This window comes from Aphelocoma coerulescens (genome assembly GCF_041296385.1).
Source record: "Aphelocoma coerulescens isolate FSJ_1873_10779 chromosome Z unlocalized genomic scaffold, UR_Acoe_1.0 ChrZ, whole genome shotgun sequence".
Lineage (NCBI taxonomy): Eukaryota > Metazoa > Chordata > Aves > Passeriformes > Corvidae > Aphelocoma > Aphelocoma coerulescens.
The window spans coordinates 1,915,649-1,933,370 of record NW_027184085.1 but is presented as its reverse complement, the minus strand read 5'-3'; the positions used below and the strand labels follow the sequence as shown (position 1 = coordinate 1,933,370).

At 42.3% G+C, this 17,722-nt stretch overlaps 1 protein-coding gene across 5 annotated transcripts in view; it reads right to left on the bottom strand.

Moving 5' to 3' along the window:
* The window catches only part of DYM (dymeclin), a 212,316-nt gene that overhangs the window by 35,151 nt on the left and 159,443 nt on the right, over nt 1-17,722 (bottom strand). For all 5 annotated transcript variants that reach the window (XM_069001243.1, XM_069001244.1, XM_069001245.1 and 2 more), the window contains one exon: nt 8,701-8,883. In XM_069001243.1, the coding sequence (XP_068857344.1) occupies nt 8,701-8,883 (183 nt within the window). The remainder of the gene's footprint in view (nt 1-8,700; nt 8,884-17,722) is intronic.

The window sequence follows — 17,722 nt, the reverse complement described above, 5'->3', positions numbered from 1 at the left end:
TCTGTAGTGAGACACAGCTGGAGCCAGAAACCATTACCCTAATTATGCCTCCCAGCTCAGCTGCTGTTCATAAAACAAAGACAGCTGATGGCTTGATTACTGTGAGATTCAAATTTGTTGTTCCTGTTTGTGACTCCCCCTTGCTGAAAGCCCAGCCCTTGTTTCGAGCTGAAAGACTTTCTGGGATCTCTAGAAACTCTTGCACCAAGTGAATGAGATGCAGGCAGACTAAAGTTGCTAAAAGTTGCTTTTTGGGGTTGTTATGGGATTTTCGTGTTTGGTTTGTTTATTTTGTTTTTTTCTAGTTTTGTTTTGTTTCTAACAACAGAAGTATGGAAATCAGTCAAAAGAAAATTCAGGTTTAATCTTCCATGCTGTCCCTATGATTATGTCCATACTCGAGCAGAAAGGGAGAATTTCACTGCCTCTGGCAGATGCTGCAGGTAGGCTTTTACATTCTTAGAGATAAGGGTCTGGTGGAGCACTGTGATCTCTGATCCTTAAAAAAAATAGGAGTAGGAAAATGTGCTGAGTTCATAAGCAAAGGAGCTGGAGAGAGGGACCAGAAATAACAGAGTAAAACAGCAAGAAACAGCTTGTGCAAAGAGCGTGAGGACCTCGGAGTGAGGCTGACATGGTTTTGGCACAGAGTTTGGGACAAATTGCTGGTGAAGGATACACAGCTCACAGAGGAACGAGCAAGTTGCCCGCAAACTTTGAAAAAAAAAAAACATCTTCCTGCATTTCAACACTCCTCTGTTGTCAGTAATCACTGGTGAAACCCATCCTCGCCCAGGGCAGGCTCCTGCAGAGAATCCATCGCAGTGGCACTGCCTTGTTAGCTCAAGTTCTGCTAAACCACAACAAAAGCAAAACTTAATATTTAGCTTTTAATCAAAAGGATAAAATACTATCATAATGCAAATGCGTAAAAAAACTGAATGAAGCTCACAAATACTCCCTGAATTCTGATGTTTCCGATTTTGGGAAGTCAAACCCTTCAATCTTAACATGTTTTTAAAAGACTTATGTTTTTGTGGTAAAGGTACTAATCTTCTTTGGGTTATATTTCAAAAGAACAAAAGTAAGACAGGCTTCCAGTATTTTCAGGCTATGTCAGCATTTTAGAGAACTCTGAATGGCTATTTTTGATATGTAGTTGATGACTAAAATTAAAAATATCTACTTTAATAATGGTACTTATCTCTAGGTGTTATTTGCCTTCAAACAATATAGAAATGGAGAACTTCTCTTTTGGATCTTGAGAGCACAATAGCCCAACGAGACAGTCAGGTACCCAACGCGTACCCCAACAAAGTAAGAAAACAGAAAAGCAAAAAGAAAAAAATATAAGAAGATTAATTATATACAGGACATCTTAAAAAAAGCATTTGCTTGTTAGCTCCAGATCATGAATAAAACCAAAAAGCATCCAGTATTACATTCCCTCATGGCAAGCTCCAACCTCTGTAGCAGAGGGTCTAACAATTTTCCTACTAATCTAGTCAAACACAAAAATATAACAGCTCAGCATCATATTAAGGAAGAGTAGCCTTTTCCTTTGAAAGAGCTTTAATTATCTTCTACACTTAAATAACAGAGCTGAGTTTAAAATAAAAATGAAAATTAACAGATTTCAACTCCTTGTCCAATGGAAAGTAAAATGAACCAGAAAAAATAAACTGGGTGAATAGTATTAAATGAGTTTCAGGTTTTAGTACATGTTTTAAAACCAACTGAGCATATGACTGTATGAATAGAAAAACCCCAGATCTTAGGGCAAATAAACAAGGCTGAGAGATGGTGTCTTCCTGATACTCTGAAAATTAATTTTCTCACTAATTATTTGGGCAACTGGTCTAAGGAAATAGAAAACAACCGCAAAGACTGCTTAAGAAGAAGAGTAAGAAGAAACTCCACAAGTTGCTGTGAATTATTCTTTTCCTAGTCATGCTGAGCACTGAAAGGCCTCTCCATGAAGGAACATAACCCACTCTAAAGAGCTCTCTCTCCAGTCTGGCTTCCATATTAACAGAGATTAAAAGGCACGTCTAATCCAGGATTAGACAACCCCTCATCAGGAATATCTGATCCCTGTCCAGATAAAACAGTGTATGGAGAGCCTTGCCCTGTGCTGAGTCTAATCCTGGCTGTGCAAGGTACCCAGACGTGTGGTATGACGGGCACAGGGGACCTGGCTTGGCCACCTCCAGCTCAGGCATTGCCAAGGTTTGTATTAAAACACCACTAAAACTTCTAAACAAAAACTCTTTTCCATAGTGATTTCCAAAACTGGTTTTAATCATAGACTCATGGAATGGTTTGGTTGGGAAGGTTAAAGGTCATCCAGTGCCAGCTCTCTGCCGTGGGCAGGGACACCTTCCACTGTCCCAGGCTGCTCCAAGCCCCATCCAACCTGACCTGGGACACTTCCATGGATGGGGCAGCCACAGCTGCTCTGGGCAACCTGTGCCAGGGCCTCACCACTCCCACAGTGAAGAATTTCTTCCTAGAGATCAATTTCCCGTGAGAAACTTACACTTTCTTCTGTTTTCTAAACAGTAAACTTACAAGGTATTGCCAGAGATTAAAAGTACTACAAGATTAGAATGATTTAGAAACATTTTTCATTTAAAGGCAATATTTTAGGTTTTAGAGATTAAGATTGTGAGGGAACAACCAGAGAGTCTGTTATTTCACCCAACTATTGTTTTCAATTGGGCTGCAAGGCTGAAGTAACAAAGTATTTCCCTTTACAGCATGCCAACAGCAAAGCTATCAAGGGCAAGATGTTTCCTCCACTTGGATTCTGTCAGCAGATGCTGAAGTGCCGTGAGGCCTGCGGCAGCCCAGGCAGTGCTGCTGCCTAAGGAACATGACAGCTCCTCTCCTTCTCCTCCAGCTAAAAATAACAGTACAACACATTGCTGCCTCCACTGCCTGCAACTGCAAAGGTCAGCTCCGCAAGACAGAAGAAAAAAATCACTTGGCACAAAATGAATATGTCGTGAACCTGTATTTGTTAATTTTGTTTCCCTTGAAAAATGATTGAAAGAAACACTTTGAGTATTTTATTTCCAGCTACATTCACCACTGGGAGAGTAATATGGTGTATTGATGGCACAGCAAATGGAGAAGAAAACAAGAAAGCAAACCTCTCGTTGTAAAGTACCACAGGATTAGCACTTCAACTAAGTAGCTTCCATCGGGAAACATAAATCACAGCTACATTTGGTATCCAGTAGTCATACTGGAGCAAACAGGAGGCAAAGCCAACCCTACTGATTTAAGAAGGGGTGAAACAGCTTTGGGTGATTCAATAGCAGGAGAAACACAAGAGGGTAATCAGCAGACTTCAAGTACTGTATTTTTCAGAATTGCTTTGAAGTGAGGAGCATGTTCAAGGACACATGAGCTTTTCCAGGTATTCTGCTCTCCACTCCTAGGGTGTAGGAGTGAGGAGAAAACAACAGGCTAAAAGATCCCCCAAAGCAAACAAACAACAACAAAAAAAACCCCAACCCAAACCCACCAAAACCCCCAAATCCTTAGAGTATTTAGCCAGGCTTTGGTAATCAGCAGGATCAAGGTTTTTCTAAGGACATTTTAAGGAAAGCCATAAAAACTTAGTTCTTCAGTCCTGCAGGTCTTACAACAGGGGTTGCTATATGCCAGAGCAAAGACAACTTGATTGATTTTAAGATCTAGCAGGGAAATGTCTCCGGAGAATTAAATTCCTTGTAGGAAATTGCATCAATCGAGTCCTTTGCATCACTAAGCCATTGCTCCCTGATGACCTCCTGATGTCTATCAGACTACTTTGCAAACAAAATTCTAGCAGCTCCTAGTTAGGCCTGTTCCACCACCTGGTATCCGTTGTTCGCTCGTAGGAAATATGAGCAGCGAAAGCCAAGGAGTTCTCACTGTGGCCATGAACCAAATGCATCTTTAGGAATGATAAGCGAAGATTCTCCACCAAATTCCTGACATATCTGAGGTGGCTGACCAAATTATAGACCACCTCTGAAGTGGAGGCATATAGACAGCTCCCAGCTGAAATATTTCTGCACAAGGCCAGAAGAAGAACCATAGCATTCCTCTCTGTTCATCATCCAGAAGAATATCCCATTTTAGCTAAACAAGATGCACTATCTCCTACTAAAATGGCTTTCTAAAATGAAAAGTCAAGTAATAGGAAACAGAAGGTATTTTGATTTCAGTTTCTTCTGTACAGTCTTAATGGTTCCCATATGTTCCAAATCAGCTGGCAATTGTGATTTTTAGATGATTTATAAAAACACAGAGGCAAATAAGTAGTTTTCAACAAAAAGTGTTCAATACACTGATGATTCTTACACATTCACCTGTTTTTGCCTCAATGATGAAGCACACAGAGATTATGTACTATCTCCAGAGTAATCTGAATGGTCCAAATCCTGAGGAACAGCTCAGAGTTACTAGCCAGGTCTGTACTGAAGGTAGCCTGGGCAATTCCTGCTCTGGTCTGAGCTCTGGTGGGGCTGCAGAGGCATCCCCACGTCTACCTGTGCCTATAGACCTATGCTGGTCTGTTCTCTGCCCCAGTGCCATGATGCCAAACGTCTGCTATCCAAAGGTCTCCAATGCTGAAGTCCCTGAAAACCTATCACAGTGCTTCGTTATTACTAACCTTGGAAAAGTCTTCCCTTATGACCTGCAAACCCGCAAGTATGTGAAAGAGATTATTCCATTTCCCTTCACTGCAGCATTTTATTTGAAAAATACCACATCACTTTAGCCTTCCTTTGGCAAATCAGCACCTTCAGCTCTTATTCCTACCTGGAATTTCTTTCATGGTGCCAGCTGAGCACAGATGGGCAGTGGCCCCTGGGCTGTCCCAGCCAGGGTGTGGCCACAGCCCCAGGGCAGGGCCCATCCCCTGTGCCGGCACTGCTGAGGCACCTCCAGTGCTGGGGACAGCTCTGGGCCCCTCAGGACAAGAGAGACATTGAGGGGCTGGAGCGTGTCCAGGGCAGGGAACGGAGCTGGGAAGGGGCTGGAGCCCCAGGAGCGGCTGAGGGAGCTGGGAAAGGGGCTCAGGCTGGAGCAAAGGAGGCTCAGGGGGGACCTTGTGGCTCTGCACAAGTCCCTGACAGGAGGGGGCAGCCGGGGGGGTCGGGCTCTGCTCCCAGGGAACAGGGACAGGAGGAGAGGGAACAGCCTCAGGCTGGGCCAGGGGAGGCTCAGGTTGGATATTGGGGAAAATTCCTCCATGGAAACAGCTGTACAGCTGCCCAGGGCAGTGGTGGAGTTCCCATCCCTGGAGGGATTTAAAAGCCATTTATTGGGAACTTGGGTTAGTGATGGTCTTGGCAGTGCTGGGGTAATGGTTGGACTCCATGGTCTTGGAAGTTTTTTTCAAGCTAAATGATTCTGAGATTCTAAACCCAGAGTAATCCAACTAAGATGTCACCAGTGTGAGTAGGCTTAGAGAACACCTCTGGGTTATTCTTTGCTTGCATACACACAGAATTGCAGCAGATACCTTTTTCTATTTGCACTGTCAACCACTCATTATTACATCCCCAGTACATTCTCCAATTAATTCTTCATCAAATTTTTAGCCTTTTCACCTCTTCCATGCTTCCTTTTGGTTGATGAGTACATTATGTGCAACAGAGTAAAAATAATAAGCATTTAAGTCTTTATATGTCATATCTATTTTATATATTCTTGACAAGGCAAACTGGCAACTGTTCTGGTGCCCAAAACTCATTACAGATTTTACATGCTCTGTATTTTGGTGTGATTTCTGCAGTATGAACCATTATCACACTGTCTCTTAGTATTTCTCTATGAAATACAAATCTGGACTGCAGTTTACAGTCGGAGAATCTTTCATCAATTGGGGGCAGAATTTGTTGGAGCAGGAGGATGTCAGTGACAAAGTGCGTAACAGGCACCCCCTGCTCACGTGAATCTCTAGAGCTATCTGATGATTTGAATCACAGAATCCCAGAATGGTTTGGGTAGGAAGGGACCTTTAAAGACCATCTAGTCCAATCCCAATGCACCTTCCACTATCCCAAGTTGCTCCAAGCCCCATCCAACCTGGCCTGGAACACTTCTAGGGATGGGGCAGCCACAACTTCTCTGGGAACCCTGTGCCAGGGCCGGGCCTCACCACCCTCACAGCCAGGAACTCCTTCCCAATATCCTATCTATCCCTGTCCTCTGGCAGTGGGAAGCCACTGCCCCTTGTCCTGTCACTAAATGCCATTGTCAAAAATTACACTTCTGGTTCCACTGTAGCATGGGTGCAGATAATCCAAACCTACTCTGCTGTTTATGACCAGACAAAGTACCAAGAGAGGGAGTCAGGATGTAGCAGAGCCCCTGCAGACATACATGGGGAGCTTCAGAAAAGTAGGTTTTCATGACCACTCTTCTATTACCAAAAGTTGCAACATCTACCATTTCCATCTATAATTTACACAATTTGGGCCACAAAATTCCATTGATCACAACAGCTTGAAACCCAAAATAGCTCCCCAATACACAGGAAATTGGTGGCTCCGTCCTCTTCTGAATAACTAGCCTTGGTCACACGAAAAACCTGGCCAGCTCACTATTCTGTCTGAAAGCAGGCTGGGATGGATGTTAAAGTAAGAATATAAGAGCAAGTCAAGAACAGGGAGATCTTCCCCACAAGTATATCCTCCCAGCTTCCAGAAACATACTGTTTAGAAATTTATTGAGCCAGACCTTTAGGGTTTTTTTCTCTGCCTCCTTTTAGAGCACAGCTACATTTCAGACATCCACAGTGTCCCATACAGATGTGAGGACGGAGCTCCCAGCTCCACCACTGCAGAGAAAATCCTGGTAAGCTCTTGGAGACAGAAACTCATTTTGTTTCTTCTCAGATCTTGCTCACATAGTTCCCAGACAAGCTCCCTGCAATGTGTGCAGTAAAACTAACATGATTTGCCACTGTTTCAAGGGACAGCAAGACCAGTTAGAACATTCTGGCTGCAGCACGCAAGACAAAGACTGGTTCTGTATGGTGCTGCCAAAACTGTGTATGAAGTGCAGGACGTGACAGGGTAGACAAGGAGTCAGATGAATCTCATCTTTTATTCAGATCTACAAGCCTGACAGCTCTTACCACTTGCCAGATGGTGACAGGTACATTTAAAAAAAAAAATTAAAAAAATTCTTTTTTTGACATCCTTGCTTCTCTAACAAAGGAGCTATTTAAAAATTCAACATGCTCCCTTGGAAAGCTTTAAATAGTTTCTGAATGTAACTGGCATTATGCTGTAACCCAATATTAAATAGTTTTGGGGAGGAATTGTTTAAATTGTTGAGGAAAACCTACATTTAAGTGTTACAAAGGAAAGGACGTGCTGCTGTCTGTGGGAGGCACAGGGCTGCAAGCAGAAGGATCTGGCCACTACAGCTATCCTGGATGTGGGCAAGTAACCAGGGAAGGTCCCTATCTCAGTCAGGAATGTAGACAACTGTTATCTTCAGTGCACCATATCCTCTTTACACAACCTGAAGACATATTGTTCTAATCATGCAGACAGTATCATGCTGCCTGTAGTCTGCAGCTGCTGAAAGTTTGGAGAGTTTTGAGCTTCAAGTCCTCCACTCCCCAAACTCTTGCATGACCAGAAACTGTGAAGTGAGAACAGAAGAGGAAGGAATAGGTACAGAGCAGGATTTCAGTTCCACATTTAAAATTACTTTCCTTTATGGGCAATCAGATATCTGTCAATCTTCTGTAATTAAAAGCAAATCAAAACAGAAATTCAGAAGATTATTAGACACATTAATGTGTTATTCACTGTATCCAGAGACTCAGCACCCTGCTCAGCCCTCCCTTCCAGTATTTTGCATCCAGTGATCATAGTGTGGCTTCAACATTGCTCAGCTCTGCAAATATTGACTATAAGACAGAGAAACATTTGTAATGCTTCAAATTTTTCTAGCAGAAGCTCAGGCTCTCCATATGAACATTAAAACTATGATCAGATGCAGAAAAAAGTAACAACTGTTTCCCGAAGTCATACTCTGCGGAGAGTCACACTGGTAACAGCTTCTCATCCACAGCTATTTTCTTCTGTTTTCTTCTAAAATGTTTCCTTACACAACCAGAAGGTTGCTATGAAGAGAACACCTGGCAGGTGAAAACAACACACATCCAGATACAGCTAGGGAATAAGGCAGCTGAATGCCTGCTCCTTAGTTATTTAAAAATAATTCCCTGTAATCATTAATAGGCTGGTGGTAGGAATAAGAGAAAAGAAAAAGGACTGTTTGATGATGAAAATTAGCTTTTGCTCCCCTGAAAGGCAGGTTTCTAACACGGAGCAGTCAAGAGAAGCTGACACTGTCCTCCCTTTGGAGGGTGAAAGAGGTGTCAACCAGAGGCATCTCAAAATCCCTCTGATGGTCCTGATTTAAAGATGTGGGAAAGGGATGTTAAAGAAATTAGAGGGTTGGAACTAAATGATCTTTAAGGTCACTTCCAACCAAAAGCACTCTGTGTTTCTGTGTTGCCCAGAAGTCATCACAGTGCAGGCCCAGAAAACAGACAAGAAAAATTCAACATTTTAAAACAAACTGATAAGAGGTGATTAGTATTTCCCACCTCTCAAAAGTAAAAAGAGATCACAAAATGACGTGTAACCATCCTTGAAGTCATGTATCACTCACCAGGTCTATATTTTGCATGATGTCCTGGAAGGAGGGGTGAGTGCGAAACTGCTCGAACAGATCCCGCTTGTAGAGCAGCGCATACACCAGGTTGGGGTTGTGATGGAGGGAGTTGGTCAGGCAGGAGTTGATGATCTCCAGCATCATTCGGATCACTTCCTCGATCACGTTCAGGTCTTGCGCCTTTAAGAAAGGAGTAAAAGGTCAGTGTGTTCTTTTCCACTGTAAAATATTGAGTAATAAAGGCAGCGTACAGGTAATTATTACTAATAAAGCTATTAGCTGGTTAATGTCTCGACGGTGAGCAAATCCATGTGTCTGGAAAGAAATTTGTTTTCTCCAGTAATCACCAAAATTTTAATTGAAATGCATCCTGCTAGTACTCAGCTTCACAGTTTGATTCCCCCAACAGGAGCCATGACATAAAGCATTACCATATAATCAGCCAAATTCACTAAGGGTTAAGTGAACACAGTCTTTTCAACCTTTCCTATTCTAAGTAAAAGCACTTCAGCATATAATCAATTTATTACATTTTCTGTTGAGCCCCTATGCAGGAAGGAGGGATAGTGAATAGAGAGAAAAAATATCAGAGAAATAAAAAGCAGTGGGTGAAAGAGAAAAGCAAAGGCAGGAGAAGGAAAACTGACTGGATCAAACACCATTGCACCTTGAACATCTGCCACTGCTATCAGACTTTTTCCCTTTGACTATTTTTTAAAATTATTTTCTTGGCATTGAAGAACACTTGTAATAAATGAAAAAAGGAATCTCCTTTTACAGTGCACTAAGCCTTCACACTACGATAAACTTGTAGAGCTTTTCATTTTGTCAGCGCATTTGACAAATCATTCCTGATGATTCTGAAACTCAAACTTCCTAAGCTGAGCAAGCTGGCATGCGAACTCCTGCCAGCTGTCTGGATTTCCCTCCTTGAGCTCCACATCAGGATATCTCCAATATGGTTATTCAGACTGGAAAGCTGTCTGTCCTATCTTGGAATAGGTAAAAAAGGGCAATTCTTCCTTGTTTGTATCATGGGGTTCTCTCCATCACATCAAAAACTAGACTCTGAGACTACAGGTCTGGCAAGAATGTGAACCACACCATACCAGCCTGAGTTTTTCTGCTAGGTATAAACAGTGAAAATACCGACATTTCCTCTTGCTGACTGCCCACCAAGTTCATTTTCTGAGTTATCACAAGGCACTTAAATTCTTCATAACAAGGCAGTAGTTACAACAGTGTTTTGGTGGGCTGTCATTCAATCCGTGCACAGTTATTTTCTACTATTAAGTAGCACTGTAGGAATTGTCATGTGGCAGATGCATGCTCTCACTGAGGCAGAAGAGAACACAGGAACTTTCATTCTCCTGTTTAGACTCATAAAGAGCAAAATTCTTCACTACCACTTTGCTTTTGCTGCTTTCAGTGCAAAGAAAGGTGCATTTCTTCCTAAAAGTGTAGATCTCAGAATCCCAGAATGGTTTGGGTTGGAGGGCATCTTAAAGCTCATCCTGTGCCACTCCCTGCCATGGGCAGGGACACCTTCCACTATCCCACATTGCTCCAAGCCCCATCCAACCTAACCTTGGACACTGCCAGGGATCCAGGGGCAGCCACAGCTGCTCTGGGCACCCTGTGCCAGGGCCTCCCCACCCTCACAGACAGCAATTCCTTCCCAATATCCCATCCATCCCTGCCCTCTGGCACTGGGAAGCCATTCCCTGTGTCCTGTCCCTCCATGCCTTGTCCCAAGTCCCCCTCCTAGATGTGGCCCTGCAGAAGGCAGCACCATTCCCCTAACCTGCTCCTCCATTTCTTTTGTGACACTGAGGACCATGGAGAAGTGAGATCCCATCCTTATTCCCACACTTCAGTCTGGTTATCCCCAACACTTATCTTCTACATGTACAAGGAGATTTAAGTGGAAGTCTTTTGGAACTCTTGTTTGAAGAGGTATATCTGGTGCACGCATTCCAGTAAAACTCCTTCTTTGGCAATGATACCTGACTGTGGAGGACACAGATTTTCTTCTGAATGTATCTCCTATTCTTTAATGACTTTGCCACCGAAATTAGCATTGTAGTAGCTAACAATGATAGCAGAAACCCTTACAAAGTTGATTACTGTCAATGGGATCACATTCTTCTATGACAGAAATAATCTTTACTTTCAAAACACAGGTGGTTCCTCTGCCTGTAACTACCTAGTTATTGTGCTATGAAACAGCATCCCAGCTAGGTGTTGTGAAGGGTATGCAATGGAAAACATTAGACAAAAATAGAAATAACTGCTTCGGCTGGGATCTGAAGAAAAATCCAGACCTGTCTAACTCACCTGCGGAGTGGTGCTTGCCTATCAACTCAGATTTACTTCAGAATATTATGTATTATGGAGTATTCTAAAAAGCTCTGAGCACTGGAATAATTCTCCTCCCAATGCAACAGCATGAGCTGGTGACCAAGACACTATCCTAAAACACAGACTACATGACTTTCACAGAAATATTATGATTCAGATCAAGTGAGATCTATCCAGTTAGCAGAAAGGTAACAAACCACACAACTACTTTTCAAAAACTAAATATTTTTTAATAAAAGGTGTTCACCTTAAACCCCATGCATCAGCTAATTGAAACAGAAAGCATTGTTAACCATCTTCCAACAGGTTGGAGACACTGCTGTGCTCAGCTTCAAACAATGAAAAGGTTCAGAGGTTATTGCACAGTAATTAAATTTAACATTTTTGAGAGCTGATGGACAGAATCAACCGTCTGTATTTCAGCTACCACATCCCAGGTGAAGAATCTGGAACCTCCATGAAGAAAAGTAGGAGATATAGTGAAGATTTTTACTCACAACTGACTACACAGAAAAGAATTTTTAAGAAGAATGATCTCCATAAAAGACAGAGAAGTGGCACCGAATCCCTGTACTGCACATACATTATCAGGAGAACTGTCTGCTCCTATTATTAGAGATTGAATCATTTCTAAGGGTTTAAAAGTTTTCAAAACAAAGGAAAAAACAAGCACAAATCCAAGGACAGCATTTGGACAAGACAGTGGAGTAATGCTGATAAAATGCCACGTGGTTCTGTTGCTCTGTATAATCAGTATCAAGCTACGGCCCCTCTGCATCCAGACATGGCATCAAGACAGGTATAAATAAATTAACAAAAACATTTTGTTGTTGCAGTTTATCACCCCGTGTATTGCTTTCAGAGCAGCTGAACACAGCTGAAACGCTGAATGTGTGTGGCCAAGCAAGGACTAACCCATCATCCTCAGCAGCTTTGCAAGACCATTTTTTTTACTGGATTAGCTGTTATATGAAAAGAAAAGTCAGATATTGATTCGTGAAATGCAGATACATTTCAATCTAATGAACAGTACATTTAAATGAGAGGAGTTAAAAGTTTCCTGTTGCTTACAATTGACAAATTCAGTGTGGCACTCACATACAAAATTATTACAGTATTCCTTTACAAAACACGGCTCAAATAATGCCTCTGCCAACACTGATGTGTACCAGTCCTCCCCCACCTATTTTTTTAGTTTATTGTCATGGAAATAATTACAACCATCATTAAAAAGAAAGGTGGAAGCTAAAAGCTTGGTATCAACTCTGTGAGACTGAAATCGTGCCTGCAAAGGGGATTGGAATGTAGGCACAGCACTCATGTTACTGTGAGTAATTCTAGGTAGTCACCTCATGTTACTTCTCAGGAGAGAAATTAAATGTGGTGCTTTTTTGCAAAGATTCTAACTTTTAAGGCAAAACCAGACATGTTTGGTCATGTTCTAGATGCACAAGCAATAAACAAGGCAGCAACAGCCAAAAGAGAGCCAGGTACATGTCTGGGTAGTCTTTTGTTAAAAGGAAAAAACAAGTAATCATGCCAGAGAAAAGAGAATGGAAATAAGCTAAGAGGATGCGGGGGAAAACACGATGAATGAGAACATTATCTGGGGAAAAACAATTTGAGTTTGATAAACACTATCAAGGAACACACAAAAGTTCAAAGCCAAGGCAAACGATGGGCAGAGCTGGATGTTCCTGGATCTGACCATCCTGGAATATTGTTGCTTTCCTTATTGCAATACAATTAATAATTAGCATGGTATCCTCCTGGGCAAAAACTTTCACAGAATTCAATACTTACATCCTGATGTGTAAAACCACTTGAAAAGTATATGGCTTTTAAATATCAAGAGAAGTCAAGCAGCCTAGCCACAAAACCCCAGGCATTTGCTTACAGTTCAGTTCCTTACAGTGTATTTACCCATCAAAAAACAAATCACTGTCAGCAGAGGATGCAAAAACTCAGAGTCACCAAAAACCTATTTAATTTATGGTCCCCATCTTCTGGTTCCCACAATGGAACATTCTGAGTGTTCATCTTTTTAATTCAATTTGACATAGAATTTATTTTAATTATTGTGAAGATAAAAAAATGATTTAAAAAGTTCTATTATGAATGAATGCAAATCTCCAGCCTCTAAATGTTACCAGTCCTGAGCAGATAAAGGGAGGCATGTCCTTGTGTAATTCAGCTTAAGGTTGCATAACCATCCCTCGTGGCTTGTACTGTCTATTATAAACAGAGACAAAATTATTCAGCTTTCTGCTTTATTTCCTTCAAAGTTAGTTTATATGGAAAATAATAGCTAGTTGAAAAATCAGAATTTTGGTGACTTGTGGTGCTATGAAATGGCATCAATAAGCAAAGGTGGACATGAGTCTCTCTTCCATGATGAAATTAGCCCCTTGACTAGCCCGGCCCATCTTTTGACCCTCAGGTCCTGGGTCCAGGCTGGAAGTCAAGCACTGTCCTTTTTCACAGCGGTACCCAGGGTACTGTACAGCACAGATGGTGACAGATTTCTTAATGATTTTTTGCATTTTTGATCATTAACCCAGGAAGATATGCTGCACACGCAGCTACAGCTGGGACAGGGTGCCCAGAGAAGCTGTGGCTGCCCCTGGATCCCTGGAAGTGTCCAAGGCCAGGCTGGATGGGGCTTGGAGCGCTCTGGAATAATGGAAAATGTCCCTGCCCACGGCAGAGGGTGGAACAAGATGAGCCTTAAGGTCCCCTCCAACCCAAACATTCAGAGATCCTATTCCATGATTCTAAGAAGCACCACTGAACAAACTTCAGTCTTATATCATGTCCACACGATAATTACATACTTCAGACTATGTATAACATATATGATTATATATTTCTTTATTGCAAGCTGGAATTTACTTAAGTGCAAGAATTTGGTTTTCCCCCCTTTTATCTGGGTGTACAGTAAACCTCAATGCAAAGTAACAAATAACTGTATGCCTAAAGAGGTCTACTTTCCAACTCTTTTACAAATTGGAGATCTAACAGAGCAACTTTTCCTTTATGGCAAGATCCATATGAATGGTGTTATGCATCGTATGACAATGGGTACAGACACCCAGGTCACTGGTGTGTACTAAAAAAAGCTGCATTTCTCACTGTGCATTCACATCACAGCAATTTTCTAGCCAAATTATACTTTCAGCTAAATAACTGCTAATTATACAGTCAGCACAATAAGCAGGAAGAAGCTTGTCTGCCTAAAAAAAGCGAAACCTGAGCAGGGATTGGTAAGGGAGTACGCTACAACTGCACAATGTAAATAGGGTAAAAGAAAACAAAAGGAAAAGGCACACTGTGCTGAAGTCTTAATTCAAAGAAACCTGCAAAATAAAGTGGAAATGTCACACATAATTGCAGAAGAAATACTTGATGGAAATGCAGGCTGAAAAAAAACAACATGTCCAACCACAATTCTGAACTTAACTGCTTATGACAATGAATGGCTTTTAGGGAGTGGAACTTGCTGCCAGTAATAAAATGCTTTGACATTTGAGTTTTCAAAAGTACAAGTTGCTTTGTGTCAAACCTTGGTGGCTTTAGTTCACTTTGACCGACACTGCTGGTCCCTCTCCAGTGGAGCCAGGAGCACACACAGTGTGCAAAAGCTGTGAAGCAGCTACTTAAAACAACTGGACATGCTGTAATAGTTTCCTTCCCACTAACTCCACAATTCACAGAAGGAAAACCATCTCCGACTCACCACTCTCCCTGTTAGTTGTGAGTGACCCCTTAAGGACATGTGCTCCCTTTGCCCCTCTTTGAAACTCAGAGAATCCCAGGATGGTTTGGGTGGGAAGGGACCTTCAAGCCCATCTTGTTCCACCCCCTGCCAGGGGCAGGGACACTTTCTCCTATCCCAGGCTGCTCAGAGCCCTGTCCAGCCTGGCCTTGGACACTGCCAGGGATCCAGGGGCAGCCACAGCTGCTCTGGGCACCCTGTGCCAGGGCCTCCCCACCCTCACAGACAGCAATTCCTTCCCAACATCCCATCCATCCCTGCCCTCTGGCACTGGGAAGCCATTCCCTGTGTCCTGTCCCTCCATGCCTTGTCCCCAGTCCCTCTGCAGCTCTCCTGGAGCCCCTTTAGGAACTGGAATATCAGGGGGTGCTGCACCATGTCTGTGTTGCTGTGAGACCACCCATCATATTCAGAGCTGAGGCTGAAGGCCTCACTTGGATGTAAGAATAGAGAAAAGGTGAGGGTGGAGGTTGCACATGCAACCGTAATTATGGCTGTTCTCCTTTCTGAGCCCCTGTCCACGATGACTCACTATAGCTCTTCATCTGTAATATTTTCAGTGAGATTCAACAATTTGCGAACATAAATCATAAAAAATAACAGTCATAAACAACTATTTCCTTCATGACGCAGCTATGACTATAAAGGCAATTTTGTCAGCAATGGAAAAAAAAGGATACGTACCCTGCACAATTAACAAATATCAAAAGGACTAAGAATGCCAAATTAACCCTGAACAGACAAGTTCTGCCATTTTTTTTGCCAGAGAGAAACCAGCAAGAAAAACTTGGTGAACTGTTCCAGATCCATAAGCTGCAGCCACAAAAAGTATAGCTGAACAGACAGTTTCAGTCCGTTTTACATCACTTTTTTTTTTTTTTGATCTGGCTTTGTACATGCTAAAGAATACTTCAATAAATTATGGTTTTAGACATTCAGTAGTTACTTCTTCTGTCGGTAACACAGCTATTCCAGATTTCAGGGTGGTACTCCTCAATCTTTTGAGAGGAATAGACAATAGATGCTCCAGTGAATTTCACCTCGATAACGTAATTTATCAGCATCGACAATTATAATGATGTAAATTTCCCTTTTGTCTTTATAGAGGAATATCTACAGTTAAATATTTCAAATAATTTACTTTATTTTTAGTTAGTTTAAGAGAAGCATATGTATCTTGTTTGTATTAGCTTTGGGGAGATTCCAAGAGAGCTGTCTGAATTTCCTGCACTTTCAGCAGAAAATAAAACCTTCAACAAAATAAACTCGCTCTGCCAAAGGAGTGGAAGAATGGAGGGGAATGAAGGAAGCTCACAAGAAAGTTGTTCTTACCCTCAGTGAGCAAAGCAACTTCAAAGCCAAGCCTTTGGTAACCAGAATCTTATCTTCATTTCTTTTACTGGCAATACTCTTTGGCTGTTCTATGTCAAACTCCGACAACTTTTGGTAAAGTAGGTATTACATGAAAAAATGCAGGGCCTATAGTGAGTATAACCTCAAGAATTAACCCTGGCATCTCTGGTCACTGCTTAGAAATGAAAGCAGAGCTGTCACACCAGAGCGAAGTTTGTTGCCAGACACTTTGCTAAATAAACTGTCCCTCCTGACACTCTTCCTCTGCCTTCCCACATAACTGGCAAGCTGAGAGTGCAGGTCTTCAGCCACGCCGAGACAGCCCATGCAGGAACACATTTCCCACGAGGAACACGGCGTTTGCAGCCCATATCCCGATGCCAACACCCACCACAGCCCACGACAGTGCTGCGCTGGAGGAAATGCTGTGGTGTGTGCCACATCCCAGAGGAAAAGTCCCAGGAGCAGTCTGCTCCAAGGGAAAACACACCACAGGACACCTGCCAAGGCAGCAAGCCCAACTGCTTTGATGCTCCAAAACCCTGTTTGCCTGACTTGCACTGGCCCAGGAAATACCAAGCCACACAAATATATCCCAGGGAAGGTGCAGATGCTTCACTGGTACTTCTTACATGACTTCACCACACCATGTTAATTATCCAGCTGACCTACAGCTAATCCACAGCTCATCTCCTGGTCACTCCTTCACCTTCATCTCTTCTTCCATCCATGCCCTTCCTGTCTTTGAAATTCCAATCCTAAACCACTTCACTTTGAAATACTTTAACTTATCCTCCACCTCCCTCAAAGTCAGGCTCCAGCATCAATCAAAAATTATTATAAAATGGCCCAGATTCCCTCAGTGCTTTACTGATTCTTGGTGATGCTTCACTCTCGTAGCCCTGCATCTATTTTACCTGTTTGCTGAGGATTTTACAATTCCCAGAATCCCCAATTGGTTTGGTTTGGAAAGTCTATTGGCAGGGATGCCTTCCACTAGACTAGGCTGGTCCAAGCCTCCCCATGAATCAAATCAAATAAACTGATTTTCACCCCAACTAGCTTAAAAAAAGTAAATTACTCTGGAAGACATCTACTCAAGCTTCAGAGGCTGGTCTAAGCCCACCAAGAAGCTCCAGCATAAGAGGATCCACCACAAAGCCCAAAATACCTGACAGTCACCAGCTGGGAGCTCAAGCACTCCCCAGACAGTATTTCCAAACCATGTGCAACAGTGACAACAAAATGCAAACAGTATTTAGTAAAACTGAACCCAGTCATCGTCTAAGATTCCACAAAACCTGGGAAGCAACTGCTACTAGGAAGATGACAACATTCCTACTAAGAAAATTAAAACTGTGAATCTGTATTTTGTCATACTGTGCTTGAAATACTAATGAGGTTTTCTTGCTGTTGAAAGGAAATGAAGATTTCTCCATTTATCCTTGAAACTAAGCAGTACTCCCTAGAGGTATGGGAAGATTTTGTTTAGTTTGACTGGTAGAACAGGAAAGGACAAGTCCCATATGC